This window comes from Coregonus lavaretus (assembly GCF_964263955.1).
Source record: "Coregonus lavaretus genome assembly, contig: HAP1_SCAFFOLD_961, whole genome shotgun sequence".
NCBI lineage: Eukaryota > Metazoa > Chordata > Actinopteri > Salmoniformes > Salmonidae > Coregonus > Coregonus lavaretus.
In genome coordinates, this window is record NW_028159574.1 from 136,075 (window position 1) to 155,451 (window position 19,377).

The 19,377-nt window shown below is 42.8% G+C and overlaps 1 protein-coding gene across 1 annotated transcript; it reads left to right on the forward strand.

Moving 5' to 3' along the window:
- Positions 1-365: 365 nt before the first annotated feature.
- Positions 366-16,169, forward strand: LOC311122707 (spermine synthase-like). The gene is made up of 11 exons (XM_084197037.1): positions 366-512; positions 1,302-1,422; positions 11,728-11,815; positions 12,142-12,206; positions 12,369-12,544; positions 12,805-12,959; positions 13,148-13,237; positions 13,419-13,533; positions 13,762-13,841; positions 14,065-14,180; positions 14,310-16,169. Exons 1-11 carry the CDS (start codon positions 467-469, stop codon positions 14,338-14,340), a joined length of 1,083 nt encoding a protein of 360 aa, XP_084053163.1. The 5' UTR covers positions 366-466; the 3' UTR covers positions 14,341-16,169.
- Positions 16,170-19,377: the final 3,208 nt, after the last annotated feature.

Here is a 19,377-nt window from a genome sequence, read left to right on the forward strand (position 1 = left end):
GGAATGCTGCGATGAAACGTATGAGAAATCAGCTGTTTACTCAGTTTAATCTCTAGTTATATATTTTCTTATATATTCCACTGCAAATGACATTTAATTGGCTCACGGGCCGGATGCGGCCGGCGGGCCTACAGTTGCCCATCCCTGCAAAGGACTGGAGTGTGGAGTGCATAGAAAATACTAAATTATACGTTACGTTAATTTGTATCAAAAAACATAAGAAAGTTAGTTGGGGAACATCTCTCTCTGTACAACTAACAGGAAGCCTACTGTAGTCAAGTGTGAGCAGGAGTTGGCCATAGCGTCATCAGACTCGGACCCTCCCCCTGCGTGTCCACAGACCAGTCTGCACTCTAGCAAACCCTCCCACTTCAAGCAGCACCAGCACGGCCCCACGATTCTTCCTTCTGTCTCCATTTTCACACCGGGTGCCTACTCCAGGCATGGCTGACGGCTGTACCCAGTCATGGCACTGCGACATTACACCCTCGACTTCAATCTCTCAGCGCCAGGTAAATGACACACACCGGCATTCACTAGGCTACGAACGGTTGCAGCACAACAGGACATGGGGGTCATTAGCTATCATTTCCATTTGCGCATCTACTGTACGCTAGCTAGCTAACTAATCGTTGTCAATACGCGCAGTCTGTCTAATATATATACAAAAAAATCATACAATTATGATATATGCACGATTAGTGTTTTTTTTCTTGGAGGACGTAGCTAATGTGCTGAATAATATTGATCTAGCTAAATGTCGTCCGCTATCTTGATAGCATAATTCCAAGTCAGACATTGGTTGCCAGCAACATGACAGGCAGGCGGGTAATATGACCTTTTGTGCAGTTGCTAGCTAGCTAGGTTAGCAAAGGCATCTCATCTGTCTGCTGCTGCGCCTGTCTGCGTCGTACATGTTTTGGTTTCAATTGACAGCCAGTCAAGTTTGACTAGCTAGTTAGCTAGCATAGCAATGTTGACTTTGTTTATTGATGAGGCTATAGCCATCTCAAGCTGGGCACAATTTTTTTAATCGTAAGGTCCCAGTGGCCAATAATCAGTCTTATATCCATAGTATAGCCGCTCACTGTAAAAAGGCATACAAGCAGAATTTGCAAGTTAAAGTACCTAGGCTACTGCCATTTATTTTTAGCATGTTGCTGCATAGCCTACTGTCTGGTCTATTAAGGTAACGTTACACAGACAAGACATGAAGAACATACTTATCTAGCTTAAGGGGGGGTAAATGTGGTAATTATTGTGTTGTCACCCTAGATATGTCCCTCCCCTTTTCTGTTTAGTGGACTGTCCTATGACTGTGCATGGGCTGCAGTCTATATTTCAAGAGCAGGAAATGACAGAGACAGTCCATGACACTGAGGGACATGGATACCTTGCTACCTTCATTGGCAAGAATGGCAGGTAGGCACCAGTTCCATCAACACTGTCATCATTATTTATGTCACCACCAACATATTTTGTAGAATGAATCTAGAATCTAATGTTCATGAATTAGGCCTAGTGTGTTTTCGATTTTTCAAAACCCGGAAGTGCTACAGTAAAAACATAAAAATAATAAGAACAAGTAATAAAGCACATGAGACACACAGCACACTATGAAGACAGTAAGGCCAGACAGGTTCAGCAAGGTATGGTGCTTTAGGTACTCTTTAAAAGCATGCACAGCCGTAGCACCCTTACGCACTGGACAATACATGTTGTATTTCTATTTATTAAGCATCCCCACAGCTACTCTTCCTGGGGTCCTCAGGTCACTACTTTACTACCACATATCTACAGTACAAAATCCATGTGTGTGTGTAGTGTGTCTGTGTGTGTCTCTCTTCACAGTCCCCTCTGTTCCATAAGGTGTATTTTTATCTGTTTTGTAAATCTGATTCTACTGCTTGCATCAGTTACCTGATGTGGAATAGAGTTCAATGTAGCTATGGCTCTATGTAGTACTGTGTGCCTCCCATAGTCTGTTCTGGACTTAGGGATTGTGAAGAGACCTCTGGTGGCATGTCTTGTGGGGTATGCATTGGTGTCCGAGATGTGTTCTAATAGTTTAAACAGACAGCTCGGTGCATTCAGCATGTCAATACTTCTTACAAAAACAAGTAGTGATGAAGTCAATCTCTCCTCTACTTTGAGCGATGAGAGATTAATGTTAGCTCCGTGTACATTTAAGAGCCAGCCGTGCTGCCCTGTTCTGAGCCAATTGAGCCAAGTTCTTCTTTGTGGCACCTGACCACACAACTGGACAGTAGTCCAGGTGTGACAAAACTAGGGCCTGTAGGACCTGCCTTGTTGATAGTGTTGTTAAGAAGGCAGAGAAGCGCTTTATTATGGACAGACTTCTCCCCATCTTAGCTAGTGTTGCATCGACATGTTTTGACCATGACAGTTTACAAACAGGGTTACTCCAAGCAGTTTAGTCACCTCAACTTGCTAAATTTCCACATTATTCATTACAAGATTTAGTTGAGGTTAAGTGAATGATTTGTCCCAAATTCAATGCTTTTAGTTTTTGAAATATTTAGGACTAACCTATTTCTTGCAACCCATTCTGAAACTGACTGCAGCTCTTCGTTAAGTGTTGCAGTAATTTCACTCGCCGCAGTAGCTGACGTCTATAGTGTTGAGTCATCCGCATACATAGACACACTGGCTTTGCAGTACGTTTGCCAATCGGTTGTGCAGCCAGACTTATTTGCCATTCCTTTTGCCTCATCCCTCTCAACCATACAGTTTTAGAATTCCTCATCAATCCACAGGGATTTAACCGTTTTTACAGACATTTTCTTAATGGGTGCGTGCTTATTAGTAACTGGAATAAGCAATTTCATAAATGTGTAAAGTGCAGTCTGGTTGCTCCTCATTACACACCACAGACAAGCAAATATTATTTGCATCATCAACATAGGAATCACTACAAAATGTATTTTATGACTTCTTATACACTATATTAGGCCCAGCCTTTGGAACTTTGGTTGTCCTAGATATTGCTACAATACAGTGCATTCGGAAAGTATTCAGACACCTTGTGTTTTCCCACATTTTTGTTACTTTACAGACTTATTCTAAAATTGATTACATTTATTTTTTTCCTTATCAATCTACACACAATACCCAATAATGACAAAGCAAAATCAGGTTTTTGAAAAGTTTGCAGATGTATTTAAAATGAAAAACAGAAATACCTTATTTACATAAGTATTCAGACCCTTTGCTATGAAACTCGAAATTGAGCTCAGGTGCATCTTGTTTACATTGATCATCCTTTAGATGTTTCTACAACTTGATTGGAGTCCATCTGTGGTAAATTCAGTTGATTGGACATTATTTGGAAAGGAAACACACCTGTCTATATAAGGTCCCACAGTTGACAGTGAATGTCAGAGCAAAAACCAAGCCATGAGGTTGAAGGAATTGTCCGTAGAGCTCCAAGACAGGATTGTGTCGAGGCACAGATCCGTGGAAGTGTACCAACAATTCTGCAGCATTGAAGGTCCCCAAGAACACTGTGGCCTCCATCATTCTTAAATGGAAGAAGTTTAGAACTAACAAGACTCTTCCTAAAGCTGGCCACCCAGCCAAACTGAGCAAACGGTGGAGAAGGGCCTTGGTCAGGGAGATGACCAAGAAACCGATGGTCACTCTGACAGAGCTCCAGAGTTCGTCTGTGGAGATGGAAGAACCTTCCAGAAGGACAACCATCTCTGCAGCACTCCACCAATCAGGCCTTTATGGTTGGGTGACCAGACGGAAGCCACTCCTTAGTAAAATGCACATGACAGCCCTCTTGGAGTTTGCCAAAGGGCACCTAAAGGACTCTCAGAACATGAAAAACAAGATTCTCTGGTCTGATGAATCCAAGATTGAACTCTTTGGCCTGAATGCCAAGTGTCACGTCTGGAGGAAACCTGGCACCCTCCCTACGGTGAAGCATGGTGGTGGCAGCATCATGCTGTGGGGATGTTTTTCAGTGGCAAGGACTGGGAGACTAGTCAGGATCGAGGGAAAGATGAACGGAGCAAAGTACAGAGAGATCCTTGATGGAAACCTGCTCCAGAGCACTCAGGACCTCAGACTGGGGCGAAGGTTCACCTTCCAACAGGACAATGACCCTAAACACACAGCCAAGACAACACAGGAGTGGCTTCGGGACAAGTCTCTGAATGTCCTTGAGTGGCCCAGCCAGAGCCCGGACTTGAACCCGATCTAACATCTCTGGAGAGACCTGTAAATAGATGTGCAGCGACGCTCCCCATCCAACCTGACAGAGCTTCAGAGTATCTGTAGAGAAGAATGGAAGAAACTCCCCAAATACAGGTATGCCAAGCTTGTAGCGTCATACCCAAGAAGACTTGAGGCTGTAATTGCTGTCAAAGGTGCTTCAACAAATTAGGATACTCCTTTCAAGCAGATTTCTGCAGCATTAGTAAATATGTGATCAATACATGCTGTTTGTAAATATCCTGGTAGGTTGACTGATAACATTTGGTATTGATATTTATTAGGATCCCCATTAGCCGCTGCAAAAGCATCAGCTACTCTTCCTGGGGTCCACATCAAACATGACATAATACATTGTACAGAACATTATTAGTCAAGACTGAAACACATACATTTTAAATGTCACACACAGCCTACATATCAGTACATACACACACAATCTATGTCTAATACATAGTACAGTGCAAATTACAATACAAGATATATAAAATGGCTGTGTCTCTTCACAGTCCCCTTTGTGCAGTAAAGTGTTCTTTTATCTGTTTTTTGAAACTGGTTTTATTGCTAGCTTGAGTTACTTGGGGTGGCAGAGAGTTCCATGTAGTCATGGTTCTATTTAATATTGTGCGTTTCCAAGCCTCTGTTCTGGACTTGGGGACTGTGAAGAGACCTCTGGTTGCATGTCATGTGTTGTACCAATGAGTGTCTGAACTGTGTGCCAACTGCTTGAACAGACAGTTCGGTACCTTCAACACATCAATAGTGATGCAGTCAAACTCTCCTTAACTTTGAGCCAGGAGAGACTGACATGCATATTACTGACACTTTCCCTCCGTGTACATCGAAATGCGATACGTGCTTCTTGATGGGCGCATGCCTATCAGTAACCGGAAGAAGCAGTTTCATAAATACTTAAAGTGCAGCGTACGGATGTACCTCATTACACACATCAGACCAACAAATATTTTTCACATCTTCGACATAGGAATCATTGAAAAACGTATTGTATGATCGTTTATACACAATTTTAGGTCCAGTTTTTTCTAGATATGGCTATGATTATATGATCACTACATCTGATGGGTGTGGATACTGCTTTAGAGCAGATTTCTGCAACACTAGTAAAGATGTAATCAATAGACATGGATGATTTAGTTCTGTTTGTAAATACATTTTTACATTTACATTTTAGTCATTTAGCAGACGCTCTTATCCAGAGCGACTTACAGTTAGTGAATACATATATATTTTTTTTATACTGGCCCCCCGTGGGAATCGAACCCACAACCCTGGCGTTGCAAACGCCATGCTCTATCAACTGAGCTACATCCCTGCCGGCCATTCCCTCCCCTACCCTGGACGACGCTGGGCCAATTGTGCGCCGCCCATGAGTCTCCCGGTCGCGGCCGGCTGCGACAGAGCCTGGATTCGAACCAGGATCTACTGGCACAGTTAGCACTGCGATGCAGTGCCTTAGACCACTGCAGTGCCTTAGACCACTGCGCCACTCAGGAGAGTGCTAACTAAATACCCTGGTAGGTTGACTGATGACTTGAACCAGATTGCAGGCACTGGCTACAGCTTGGAGCTTCTTTTTGAGTGTGCAGCTTGATGACAATCAGTCAATATTTAGGTCACCAAGAAAATATACCTCTCTGTTGATATCACATACATTATCCAACATTTCACACATATAGTCTATAACAACTTCCTACGAAAATAGGCTTTAGGTGAGGCAGATGAATCTGTAGCCATATTACTTGCACATCATCTGACATGAGATCCTTTCTCAGCGTAACAGGAATATGACTCTTGACATACATGGCAACACCCCTCCATTTGCATGTCTATCGTTCCTATATATTCTATTACCATGTATAGCTACTACTGCATCATCAAAGGAGTTATCTAAGTGTGTTTCAGAGATGGCCAGAATATGAATGTTTTCTGATGTTAATAAGTTGTCCATTTCATGAACCTTGTTTCTCAGGCTACATATGTTAATATGGGCTATTTATTTTGGTCATTTTCTGGGTTGCTTGTTTGTTTTTAGTGCTATTCTGAGGGGCTGAACTGAGGTAGACATGTCAGTGACATTTACATTTGAGTCAATGGTACTGAGTGGTCTGCCCACAGTGGGCTTCTTCCTAAGGCAGACAGTTTCAGTGCAAACAGTGGAATTCAGTTCTGTGTGCATATGATTATTGCAGACAATACCCTCGGAGCTAACAATTAAAGTAACATAGATTAGGTTACTTACATTTACTGCACTTCTATTTCTCTGGGATATAATATGATTTCCATGTCCTCTGTTGCTTATGACAGGGAGGACTGGACTGTACCAAACACAGACCATCAGTCTCTTAAGCAGTTCGCTATGTTGATGGAGATAATCCTGGAACCCCTGCGGTTAGGGTGAATCCCATCTCTTTTAAAGAGTGTTGGTTGCTCCCACAGCAAGTCAAAATTGTCACAAAAGGAGACATTCCTGTCTTTGCAGAGTTTCTTCAGGAACTCGTTTAGGGCAGCGAGGCAGCTGTAACGCTCCGAACCCCTTATATAACAAGGCAGGGGGCCAGAGATGACTGTTCTCTTCCCTGTGCAAACAAGGGTGTTCAAGAGAATGTTGTAGTCCTTCTTCAGTTCCTTAGATTGCCGAAAGCATGAACCAGGTTGCAGACACTGGTTACAGTTTGAAGCTTTTTCTTGAGTGGGCAGGTTGATGAAAGCCAGTCAATATTTAGGTCACCCAGAAAATATACCTCTCTGTTGATATCACATACATTATCAAGCATTTCACACAAATTATACAGAAACTGACTGTTAGCACTTGGTGGTCTATAGCAGCTTTCCTCAAGAATGGGCTTTAGGTGAGATAGGTGAACCTGTAGCCATATTACTTCAACAGTATTTAACATGTGATCCTACCTAAGCTTTACAGGAATGTGGCTCTGAAAATAGACAGCAACACCGCCCCCATTGGCATTTCTGTCTTTTCTGTAGATGTTATAACCATGTATTGCTACCACTGTATCATCAAAGGTATTATCTAAGTGAGTTTCAGAGATAGTCAGAATATGAATGTCATCTGTTACTAGCAAGTTATGAACCTTGTTTTTTAGGCTACATGTGTTAATGTGGGCTATTTTTGGCACTTTTCTGGTATGCTTGATTGTTTTTATTGCTTTACTGCGAAGCTTATCAGTAGTAGACATGACAATGTTATTTATGTTTGAGCTGATAGTGCAGGGTGAGCTGCACACAGTGGACTTCCTAAACTCAGCAAAAAAAGAAACGTCCTCTCACTGTCAACTGCGTTTATTTTCAGCAAACCTAACATGTGTAAATATTTGTATGAACATAACAAGATTCAACAACTGAGACATAAACTGAACAAGTTCCACAGACATGTGACTAACAGAAATTGAATAATGTGTCCCTGAACAAAGGGGGGGTCAAAATCAAAAGTAACAGTCAGTATCTACAGTGCATCTCCTCCTCATGGACAGCACCAGATTTGCCAGTTCTTGCTGTGAGATGTTACCCCACTCTTCTACCAAGGCACCTGCAAGTTCCCGGACATTTCTGGGGGGAACGGCCCTAGCCCTCACCCTCCGATCCAACAGGTCCCAGACATGCTCAATGGGATTGAGATCCGGGCTCTTCGCTGGCCATGGCAGAACACTGTCATTCCTGTCTTGCAGGAAATCACGCACAGAACGAGCAGTATGGCTGGTGGCATTGTCATGATGGAGGGTCATGTCAGGATGAGCCTGCAGGAAGGGTACCACATGAGGGAGGAGGATGTCTTCCCTGTAATGCACAGCGTTGAGATTGCCTGCAATGACTACAAGCTCAGTCCGATAATGCTGTGACACACCGCCCCAGAACATGACGGACCCTCCACCTCCAAATCGATCCCGCTCCAGAGTACAGGCCTCGGTATAACGCTCATTCCTTCGACGATAAACGCGAATCCGACCATCACCCCTGGTGAGACAAAACCGCAACTTGTCAGTGAAGAGCTCTTTTTGCCAGTCCTGCCTGGTCCAATGACGGTGGGTTTGTGCCCATAGGCAACGTTGTTGCCGGTGATGTCTGGTGAGGACCTGCCTTACAACAGGCCTACAAGCCCTCAGTCCAGCCTCTCTCAGCCTATTGTGAACAGTCTGAGCACTGATGGAGGGATTGTGCATTCCTGGTGTAACTCGGGCAGTTGTTGTTGCCATCCTGTACCTGTCCCGCAGGTGTGATGTTCGGATGTACCGATCCTGTACACGTGGTCTGCCACCGCGAGGACGATCAGCTGTCCGTCCTGTCTCCATGTAGCGCTGTCTTAGGCGTCTCACTGTACGGACATTGCAATTTATTGCCCTGACCACACATCTGCAGTCCTCATGCCTCCTTGCAGCATGCCTAAGGCACGTTCACGCAGATGAGCAGGGACCCTGGGCATCTTTCTTTTGGTGTTTTTCAGAGTCAGTAGAAAGGCCTCTTTAGTGTCCTAAGTTTTCATAACTGTGACCTTAATTGCCTACCGTCTGTAAGCTGTTAGTGTCTTAACGACCGTTTCACAGGTGCATGTTCATTAATTGTTTATGGTTCATTGAACAAGCATGAGAAACAGTGTTTAAACCCTTTACAATGAAGATCTGTGAAGTTATTTGGATTTTTACGAGTTATCTTTGGAAGACAGGGTCCTGAAAAAAGGATGTTTAGTAGGGCACACCGCCTCAGTGCTAACAGTATAACTCTGGTTCATAGGCACATGATTACTGCATACAATAGCTGTAGGATCGACAGAGGCATTCAGGGGAGTTAGAGGGACATAAATTAGGTTACTTACATCGTGACTGCCACTGCCCCTGGGATAATGTACATTTGCTGCAGCATTACGACAACTGAGCGACACAATGGTAGGGATAATTTGAACTGGGCTTTGGTCATTATCTCAACGCATCCTTGAAATGTGTGGTCAGAGTCCAGGAGCCAAGATGATTTGGATGGACACCGTCATTCCTGTAGAGGATTTTCTGTTTCCAAAAGGTGTAAAAGTTACACTATATATACAAAAGTATGTGGACACCCCGATGCTGACAGGTGTATAAAATTGAGCACACAGCCATGCAATCTCAATAGACAAACATTGGCAGTAGAATGGCTTTACTGAAGAGCTCAGTGACTTTCAACGTCATCTGTCCTCGGTTGCAAATCTCACTACGGAGTTCCAAACTGCCTCTGGAAGCAATGTCAGCACAATAACTGTTCGTCGGGAGATTCATAAAATGGGTTTCCATGGCCAAGCAGCCGCACACAACCCTAAGATCACCATGCGCAATGCCAAGCGTCGGCTGGAGTGGTTTAAAGCTCGCCGCCATTGGACTCTGGAGCAGTGCAAACGTGTCATCTGGTAGTCCGACGGACGAATCTGGGTTTGGCAGATGTCAGGAGAACGCTGCCTGCCCCAATGCATAGTGCCAACTGTAAAGTTTGGTGGAGGAGGAATAATGTTCTGGGGCTGTTTTTCTTGGTTCGTTCTAGGCCCCTTAGTTCCAGAGAAGGGAAATATTAATGCTACAGCATACAATGACATTCTAGACGATTCTGGGCTTCCAACTTTGTGGCAACACGTTGGGGAAGGCCCTTTCTTGTTTCAGCATGACAATGCCTGCACAGAGCCCAGACCTCAACCCCATCAAACACCTTTGGGATGAATTGGAACGCCGACTTTGAGCCAGTCCTAATCGCCCAACATCAGTACCCGACCCCAGCGTTCCAACATCTAGTTGAAAGCCTTCCCAGAAGAGTGGAGCCTGTTATAGTAGCAAAGGGGGGACCAACTCCATATGAATGATTTTGGAATGAGATGTTCGATGAGCAGGTGTCCATATGCTTTTGGTCATGTAGTGTATCTATAAAAGTTATTCCAACAGAGCTACATTAATCTGTAGTAATAGTTTGGATACATTATTTAGCCCCTGTCACTTGTACTAGTGTAAGTCAATAAGGTGATGTATCCGAACTATTGCTAGATAACAAGCTACCATACTATGCTTTGCACAGGGGTTACATAGGGATCCTCTTTGGGGTTAAATAGATGTCCTCTCTGGGGTTACATAGATGTCCTCTGTGGGGTTACATAGATGTCCTCTGTGGGGTTACATAGGGGTCCTCTGTAGCTCAGCTAGTTCAATATCATCTTAGATTAGCACAATCAAATCACATTTTATTTATCACATGCGCCGAATACAACTGGTGTAGACTTACTTGCTTACGAAGCTTTCCCAACAATGCAGAATAAAAAAATAATAATAATTGTAACGAACACAAGATAAATAAAATACACAAGAATGGAGCTATATACAGGGAGTACCAGATCAATGTGCAGAGGTACTAGGTATTTGAGGTAGATATGTACATGAAGGCAGGGTAAAGTAACTAGGCATCAAGATAGATAATAATAAGAGTCAAATAAATTAGTCCCCAAGTGGCGCAGTGGTCTAAGGCACTGCATCGCAGTGCTAGCTGTGCCACTAGAGATCCTGGTTCAAATCCAGGCTCTGTCGTAGCCGGCCGCGACCGGGAGACCTATGGGGTGGCGCACAATTGGCCCAGCGTCGTCCAGGGTAGGGGAGGGAATGGCCGGCAGGGATGTAGCTCAGTTGGTAGAGCATGGCGTTTGCAATGCCAGGGTTGTGGGTTCAATTCCCACGGGGGGCCAGTATGAAAAAAAATAAATGTAATTCGCTCTGGATAAGAGCGTCTGCTAAATGACTTAAATGTAAATGTGAATGTAAAGAACAGAGAGACAGTAGTAGCACCAGCAAATGATGTGAGTGTGTTGGGGGAGGGGTGTAGTGTTTGAATGTGTGAGGTTGTCAAGGTTTATGCAAAACAAATGTAGACAGAAGTAGCAGTGTTATATGCCCTCAGCAAATACTGTAATGGCAGATACAGGCTACACAAAAATGTTGTTGTAATTGAGAAATATTTAAGGTGACAGGAATTTGTAAAATCCTAGTTATTTTTACCAATACCCTGACTGTCCAATGAAAACCCCAGACCATTGATTGGCCAGTTAAGTGGATCATTGGTACAACAATGGCTTGCGTTCAGATGTGGCTTTGTTTATGGCTTTGTTTATCGGATCTAAGGGCTTTGGTGCTTCCTGTTTTATGTGTAGTGAGTGGTAAACACTGCCGGTGGGCCATTGTGTGGGCCTAAGCCTGCATGAATATGCCCGCGGCAACACCACACATAATTTTGGGTAAAAATGCTCAACCTTCAGCTGCCCCTGGCTCGCCACTGTGCTTTCATAAAGCTTAGGTCAATAGGTCAACCTGTATCATGCCACAGCTCTCCTCGTGAGCTTTGGGTTGAAGGAGAGAGAAGTGAGAGAGAGAAGTTATAGCCTAGATTCAATTCTATATTTCTCTCAATTTAACTCTGTGCTTCTTTCTTTCTCTGTTTGTGTCTGTCTCTTTTCAGGTTGGTTATTCTGCGTGTGCCCGTCCATGGTCTGCTTACCATTGATCTGCAGTGTTGTGAAGGAGATAACATTGTACAAGTAGAGAATGTAGGTGATGAGAGAACCTTTACAAAGGACCTGCTTACATCCATACATAAAACAATAACACAAATACAAAAAAAGTACATATTTAACAGACCTTCAGAATACCCTAAGTAAGAAACATTTCCATAAATTAGATACAGCAACACATCAAATCAAATTGTATTTATCACATTCGGCGAATACAACTGGTGTAGACTTTACAGTGAAATGCTTGCTTACAAATTTTTCGAACATGTGGTCTCATAGGCCTTTGGACTATTTGACATTAAGGATATTTTGCTTAATGTAGCATTAGAATATGCAAAATAACACATTTGGTTTTCTCTCAGCTTTTGAATGCACTGGAAAAGAAGCTGAGAAGTCTCCTACATGGAAACATTAAGAGGGTCAAGAGGTAAGGCTCGAGTGGTGGATAATCATACGGTAGTGGCCTTGTGTGTTGACTATCTTGTGACTGGAGAGGTACACAAGCTGTAGTGTGAAATGATTACCCTGTAACCCCCTGTCAATGTCTCCATGATGCTATCATGAACATGATATCTACCACCTTCCCCAGGCTCCCAGCTCTGATACGAGGTGCAGCTGTTGATCGATACTGGCCCACAGCTGACGGCAGACTGGTGGAGTATGACATAGATCGGGTTGTATACGATGAGGACTCTGCATACCAGAACATAAAGATCATGCACTCACAGCAGTTTGGCAATATCCTGATCCTCAATGGGGATGTTAGTAAGTAAAATATAGCGTTCCTACAGGCCTTGATTTAAGATAGAATTTTAGATACAATTGTTATGAATTATTCCTCACCTGCTGCTACTTTATATTGTTGTAATTATGTTATTTACTTTTGTTATTTAGGTCACTATTGTTGTTCAACTGTCATTTTTCACTTCTAAAATCTAAATCTAATAAGATTAACATTTGACTGGGTTTCAGTCGTGGCATGTGGCTTACTTATCTAATGATATTGTAATGTGATTATATGGCAGATTTGTCAGAGAGTGACCTACCCTACACCCAGGCCATCATGGGCAGAGGGAAAGAGAACTATGCAGGGAAGGAAGTGCTGATCTTAGGAGGCGGTGATGGAGGAATCCTTTCAGAGGCCGTCAAACTCAAGCCAAAGATGATCACCATGGTAGAGATATCCTTTCAGGACACTGCTTTTCACTTCTCTCTGTGCTCAGTTAACATATTGCTTCAGGGATTTGCACCAACAATATTTTAACACTAACCTCTGAGCATTTTTCGAGACGTGGCCCGGTAGGATTATCTGGTCTGTCATCTGTCTTCCCCTGTGCCTGGTTTGTAATGCCTTGACAAAGTGTTTACATCGACCAAATGGTGATTGATGGGTGTAGAACGCACATGAGGAAGACATGTGGAAGTGTTCTGGACAACCTGAAGGGAGAATGTTACCAGGTGAGCAGGACATTGCTGTCCACTGCACCTCTCCTTAGATGAGATGGAACGTTTGTCTTTTGCCCACTACTCTGAAAAGCTCCGCTCTCTGTGGTCTTGTATGTTACTACATGGGGTTTCCATGACTACATTGCCCTGCACCCCCTCCATCTTTATTCCATCTGTTGTTATCTCTCTCCAGGTGTTGGTAGAGGACTGCGTTCCTGTTCTGAAAAAGTATGTTGAGGAAGGGAAGACGTTTGATTACGTCATCAATGACCTCACAGCGGTCCCCATCTCCACAGCGCCAGAGGAGGGTGAGTGACAAATGCTCTCTCATGTGGTCCTCTTGGACAGTCAGTTCTAACGATGTATGCAATGATGAATACTGGTATGGCTCTTGTAAAGACGCACCACATTATACCTCACTGCAAAGAATTGATCGGATTTAGGATGTGGATAGTGTAATCTTAACCTGTTTCTTGGATAGGAGCTTGTATGAAACACTCGCATAATTGGTTGACAGATGGTTTACTCTGTCTCAGACTCTACATGGGAGTTCCTACAGCTTATCTTGGATCTCTCAATCAAAGTACTGCGTCCTACTGGGAAGTACTTCACACAGGTGAGACCCATATTCGTTGAATGCTTCATACAGTCACCCTAGCATTGTGTGGAATTCAGCTCATATTGATATCACCATCCCTACACATGATTAACTTATATGTCTGTCTCGTATGTCTTTCTTCATGAGAGACAAGTTTGTCCTAGTGTGATGTTTTTTGGGGGACATTTTTGTCCCCTAATTGCTGTGTGGTCCGTGTTTTAACCCTGTTGTGTGTCATCAGGGTAACTGTGCGAATCTGACTGAGGCACTGGCTCTTTATGAGGAGCAGCTGGGAAGGCTCTCGTGTCCTGTAGACTTCTCCAAGGAGGTGGTGTGTGTGCCCTCTTATATGGAACTGTATCCTTCGAGAAAAGAGTCTTGTGCTTATCACACACGTCTCCCATTTACAGTCACACAGGCATACTCATGTATAGACGTGTGGTTACTTGTTGTTTACATGGCATTCTCCTTAACAAGCTGACTCAGGTGGGTTTTCTATACCGTTTGGAAGAAGTAAAGAGCTCCCTCGGTCCCCTCCGTATGCTGCCTGCCAGAATGTGAAAACTGCCCCCCCTCCATGATCCGCTGTTGCACTGAGGGGAGAGATGACCCCCCCCCCCCCCCCCCATCTCTACTCACACTGTTTTGTTATCCTTCCATGTCCAACTCTCTCTTAAACCCTTTTTACATGTTAGTTGTATTATTTTATGTCCAAACTTACAAGAGATTGTATTTCTGTTAGCTGGATATTTTGAGTTGGGCTGTTGTTTTTGCATGTGCCCTCCAAGGAGAGCTGTGGGGCTGCTACCACTGGTCTAGGGTTTAGACTTCTCTGACTATAGCCTGGTCCCAGACCTGTCTGGGTTTAGACTTCTCTGACTATAGCCTGGTCCCAGACCTGTCTGGGTTTAGACTTCTCTGATTATAGCCTGGTCCCAGACCTGTCTGGGTTTAGACTTTTCTGACTATAGCCTGGTCCCAGACCTGTCTGGGTTTAGACTTCTCTGATTATAGCCTGGTCCCAGACCTGTCTGGGTTTAGACTTCTCTGATTATAGCCTGGTCCCAGACCTGTCTGGGTTTAGACTTCTCTGATTATAGCCTGGTCCCAGACCTGTCTGGGTTTAGACTTCTCTGACTATAGCCTGGTCCCAGACCTGTCTGGGTTTAGACTTCTCTGACTATAGCCTGGTCCCAGACCTGTCTGGGTTTAGACTTCTCTGATTATAGCCTGGTCCCAGACCTGTCTGGGTTTAGACTTTTCTGATTATAGCCTGGTCCCAGACCTGTCTGGGTTTAGACTTCTCTGATTATAGCCTGGTCCCAGACCTGTCTGGGTTTAGACTTCTCTGATTATAGCCTGGTCCCAGACCTGTCTGGGTTTTAGACTTTTCTGACTATAGCCTGGTCCCAGACCTGTCTGGGTTTAGACTTCTCTGATTATAGCCTGGTCCCAGACCTGTCTGGGTTTAGACTTCTCTGATTATAGCCTGGTCCCAGACCTGTCTGGGTTTAGACTTCTCTGATTATAGCCTGGTCCCAGACCTGTCTGGGTTTTAGACTTTTCTGACTGTTGTTGTCTAGTTGTCATGCCATACATTTTACATGTCTTATACACGGCAGGGCAACAATACTCAGAGGAGTTGGCTAAATCTCATACAGGTCTGGGACCAAGCTATAGTCAGAGTTCTAAAGCCTAGACAGATCTGGGACCAGTATTTAAACACTCTTGGTATACCTGCCCCTCAGGGTGTTGTTACTTTTCAAATTTGAGTTATTAAAACAGCACCAACATACAATAGGCTTTTGGGTTCTGATTGTGTGATAGGATATGTGCTCGCCGTAGTTTCAAATGAATGTCTGTTTGTGCGTTTGATTGTTTTTCTTCTTCTGTTGTAGCTAATTTGATTCCCAGTCCTTCCCAGATTCCCAGTCCTTTCCAAGATGTTGAAAAGGCAGTGTGACCCTGCCCATTGAGGCTGAAGTGTCCAAACATGTTTTTAAAAGGGAAAAGGGCCCTCCTTTGTGGCGGTTTCTTGCTTTAATGTGAATTATGTTTTTATTATTTACCACCTTTTTAGTTTCTCCTGCTGGATCTTATTTTACAAATTCAGTTTAGAATTTTTCTATAACATTGTTTGGTGCATGTGCTGGAAAATTAAATATTTTTTATTGAATCTAGTTTACCATATTCACAGTGCACATTCATGCCTTTGATCAATGTTGTGGTGCTTTGTTAAATGTATTTATTTTATATTATTTCACCAAATGCTGTTTTATCCCACTTGAAAAAAATACCTTTTGTTCAGCAGTGACTACTTGCTATTAAAAACGAGTTGGAGAAGAACATTTTTGGTGTCTTTCTTTTGCAGGGAAGTATGTTTGATTCACAGTGGTATTACCAGATAGATTAGCTAGCAGTCTGAGATGTTACAACTGACAGACAATTTGGATGTTACTACTAAAAGTCCAGAATCATTCCTATGCAAACGAACTCACTACTTTGAATACAGATTTGTTTATATTTCATTCTACCATGAGCGATTTCAGTAAGACTTCCCCTTTGATAACATGAACTTCAGTAATTTCATTATCCTGCGTGTGGTTCTAATGTCCACAAAAACAGTGTGTCCTTAGTGTAGAGAATCCATCAAGTTATCTATCAACTACAAAGGATGTACTTATCAATTTTGGCAGACAATCTTATCCAGAGCAACTTACAGGAGCAAGTAGGGTTAAGTGCCTTGCTCAAGGGCACATAAACAGATTTTTCACCTGGTCAGCTCAGGGATTCAAACCAACAACCTTTCGGTTACTGGCCCAATGCTCTTAACCACTAAGCTACCTGCTGCCTGCTCAATGTGCTGATCAGGCTGCTGAAAAGACACTTCCAACCTGGAGCAACGCTTGTATGTGGCGGGAGACATCTTTCTGGGAAGCTGCTGTATACACCTAATAATTTGCAATAAGATTGCAATTTTTATTGCAAATATTACACTAACACACATACCTGTGTGTGAGTTGTCACAACTATTTCCTCTCTGTTTTAACTGTATTCTCCACACCTTGCCTCTATCTTTCCCTTAGTATTGTATTGTACTGTGTTTGTGTTTTGTCTCTGTGTAGAACCTGAATTGCCGATTCTCAGGTAACATTTTTATTTTATGTATGTGATATTTAGCAAGATTTATAATCACATCACATACTTTTCGTTAGTGGAGATGGAATATAGAACTCCCATGATAATATAGTAGTGTGTGGTCAATGAACAACTGAAGAGCGGTGTCATAAGCGCCAGACTAACCACTTCAGGGGGCCTGAACAACAACATTTTGGAGGCCCCCTCATGGTGGTGGAGAGAATGTTTCTTTAAAGCTAACTTCCAGAAATTCTACACATTTTGCCATGGAGCAGAGAGAAAAATGTTGCAGTTTTATCACAAATGTCTTACTATTTTATACGTTTTGCAATGGGGCTGTGAGAAGATGTTGCCATTTTAAAGCTAATTTATTGCTATTCTACATATATGCTATCTGATCAGGGCTGGCTCTAGCCTTTTGGGGCACTAAGGAAGGGCACTGCTGTCTGTCACTACCATCTGTTTCCACTTCCATCCACTCCATTCATCCTTTTGGAAACAAATATGTGACCCAAATACACTGAACAAAAATATAAACGCAACATGTAAGGTGTTTGTCCCATGTTTCATGAGCTGAAATTAAAGATCCCAGAAATTTTCCATACGCACAAAAAAGCTTATTTCTCTACAATTTTGTGCACAAATGTGTTTATGTAGTATCTGAGGAATTTATGACTTTGTTAATGTTTGCAAATGGTAGCTTAGAGAATGTTGATTTGGCCCAGGGAGACATCTGGAGAGCAGTTTTAGAGGAGTACCCTAAAGCAGAGGAAGTCTGTTAGGTGACCTCCTGGGATTGGTCTATAGGGGAAACACCCATATCAGATTACATAGGATAAATACTTGGTGAAGACAAAGGAGGTCAGAACAACATATTATTTTGGGTCCACTGTTCTCCAGATGCCTGCAGGTATCTGTAAATCGACGCTGAAATCCTTTGTTATGAATAAACCTTTATGATCAAAGTACAGCGTCAGCGGATTTCCTTGTTCTCACAGCATAATTAGCAACGTTTTCTCGACACAACAAAATGGCGACGAGGATTTGGACGAATTGCGTTTTTTCTCAACGTTCCATTCATGGGCGCCGAGCTGACTTTCGCTCCGGAGTCCGGCAGATAAGGGTGAGTTTTCTCACTACTTTGGGCAACTGGTCAGTTCGTGTGTCTGTGCGTTGAATGAATGCACCGCTAAGAACTTGCGTGTGTTATTTGCTGTGGGTCCGTTCTAAATTTGTTTGCGCTGGTAAACAACGCAAAAAGGGGGGAGTGTCTATAGGGATATTTTGCTTGAATAAAATTCAAGAAGAATAGATTGAAAGGAATAAGGCCAAGGTAAATGTATACAAATTAGGACCATTGCGAATCTATGGAAAGCCCTCTCAGGAGGCGATCATTAGGATGGGCCAAAAAATCCTAAAAGCACATTAGGTGGGTTTAGGTCAGTCCCGGGGACTGGGGATTGTGGTATATACATTCTATTGCAAGTTACCGCTCATCTTATAGTTGACAAAGTATATGTTTGATGTGACCGCTCATTGAATATCCGCAAACTCGTGGTAGCCTAAATTTAGGAACAATGGAAAATACGGCGCAATGGAGGTAACATGCTACATGCTACATGCTACCTTAGGGGTCCATAGGAATGGAATAAGCCTCTTAAAACTGTGTATGTATGAAAGAGAGAGAGAGAGAGAGAAAAATAATAAAATAAAGACGTCTCTGTTGTGTTTAAACTGTGTGTCGACTCATATTAGGATAAGATTTATGTTAGAGATATATACATATATATGTTTTGGTTGAGGATAGGGGTTTTTGTTTTTATAAGGAAATACGTAAGTTAAGGTTAAAAAATCTTATGAGTCTCCGTTGGTGAGAACGTTAATAGTTGTTAACTATATATGAGCCCCCTGGAAGGACGCTAAGGTTAAAAAACGTATGAGTCTCTATAAAAAGAGAATGTTTACTAACTATTAGAATATCATGAGCCTACAGGGAGGAGTTTTTAATAGTGTATAGAGATGTTTTGTAATAGATAAGGAAATAACTATAAATCTGCAGATTAGGATAAAGGGAAGTTAAGAAACTTCTAAGTAGGATTTGTGTTCAATGTTTTATGTTGGTTTGTGAGCTCTGTTAAGTGTTATTGTTTGTCTATGGGGGGTAAAAGAATGGAGGTACAGCGGGACTGTTAACTTTCTGTTGTATAGCTTGGAGAGAGCTGGGAGAGAGCTCCATCCACTCTGAAATCGTACTGGTGAATGTACTACGCATGCGTGTGATTTTATGACTTTAGAGTTACGTAGGGAAAATATGCCACTCCCCATACACTGAGCTGCTGGGAGACGAAAACAAAGAGAGAGAAGATTTAGACACTAATAGTGTATTCTGGTTGTTAAATCGGCTGTTGTTTGACGA

Excerpts from the sequence above, each read along its gene's own strand:
- LOC311122707 (XM_084197037.1), top strand. The coding sequence starts at position 467 with ATGGCACTGCGACATTACACCCTCGACTTCAATCTCTCAGCGCCAG. Across the intron at positions 513-1,301 it reads CTTCAATCTCTCAGCGCCAG|TGGACTGTCCTATGACTGTG; the intron begins GTAAATGACACA and ends TTTTCTGTTTAG. Across the intron at positions 12,207-12,368 it reads AACATTAAGAGGGTCAAGAG|GCTCCCAGCTCTGATACGAG; the intron begins GTAAGGCTCGAG and ends CACCTTCCCCAG.